Genomic DNA, 943 nt, shown 5'->3' with positions numbered 1-943 from the left:
ATTGTGATAATTAATAATATTGAAACACAAAATAAAAAGTGGTTGTAAATTACAGAATCAAATTTTAAGGATTCGATGGTGCTGGTTCTACTTCCATGTTTTCCTCTTTATTTTGTTTTTCCATTTCCTCTTTCATGTTAATTTCAGGTTCTTGTGGTACTTGTGTGTCAATATCAATGGTTTTCAGATGATAAGGTATCACACAACAACAGCATTTTCTAAGAGTTTTCTTAAACCTTAACACAATAGCATACACCGTACAAATTAAGAACCATATTGAAGTAAAAGCATAGACTGCATCCATGATGATTGTATATGGATTATCAGGGTATATAGTTTTCCAACACGAATCATCTTCTGTAAGTCCAAGCAAATACCCAGGACATAGTGTATACTCAGGTTTAACCAAACAATCTTCTGTGTCCGTGACATTGTATTTTACATAAGGACAATCAGTAAAATACATGTATTTAGTTGTTGGTACGTCGTTAAGAGCCCCTACTTGTTTTGTGTTTATACAACACTCGTGCTATTCATTATATGTCTAATTTTTCAATACAAATCAACAAACTTTTGTTTCATATTCAACTCGCTTTGTCATATTCGCAGATGCCCATGTGCCGGGGTATTTCACCGTACACGCAACAGCACACACAAACATGAAAAACGACACAAATGTGAAACATATGCCCGCAATAATAAGTAGATTTTGGTACTTAACCTTAGTGGGTTTAAAGTACTTCGTAAAGATTGCGAGGAACAGAGGAATTATAAGAGCAAGAATATATATAAAAACTTTATATCCAACACCACCATCGGTAAAATTTCCAAAAGGTATTGAATATACTAATCCCATAATTGCGGAAATGTACGACAATGCCAATGAAACCCCCATTAACCCCAATGCGGTTATTGTTAACACAGTAGACTTAACTTCACTCAT

At 34.0% G+C, this 943-nt stretch overlaps 1 protein-coding gene across 1 annotated transcript; it reads right to left on the bottom strand.

Moving 5' to 3' along the window:
- Positions 1-64: 64 nt before the first annotated feature.
- On the bottom strand, positions 65-943 carry EIN_383600 (hypothetical protein; the record flags this gene model as incomplete). Its single annotated transcript, XM_004254419.1, has 2 exons — positions 65-529; positions 572-943. 2 exons carry the CDS (start codon positions 941-943, stop codon positions 65-67), a joined length of 837 nt encoding a protein of 278 aa, XP_004254467.1.

Source organism: Entamoeba invadens, assembly GCF_000330505.1.
Source record: "Entamoeba invadens IP1 unplaced genomic scaffold scaff_1105074725743, whole genome shotgun sequence".
Taxonomy (NCBI): Eukaryota; Evosea; order Mastigamoebida; family Endamoebidae; genus Entamoeba; species Entamoeba invadens.
The sequence above is the reverse complement of the archived record's forward strand: the minus strand, read 5'-3'. Positions and strand labels throughout refer to the sequence as shown.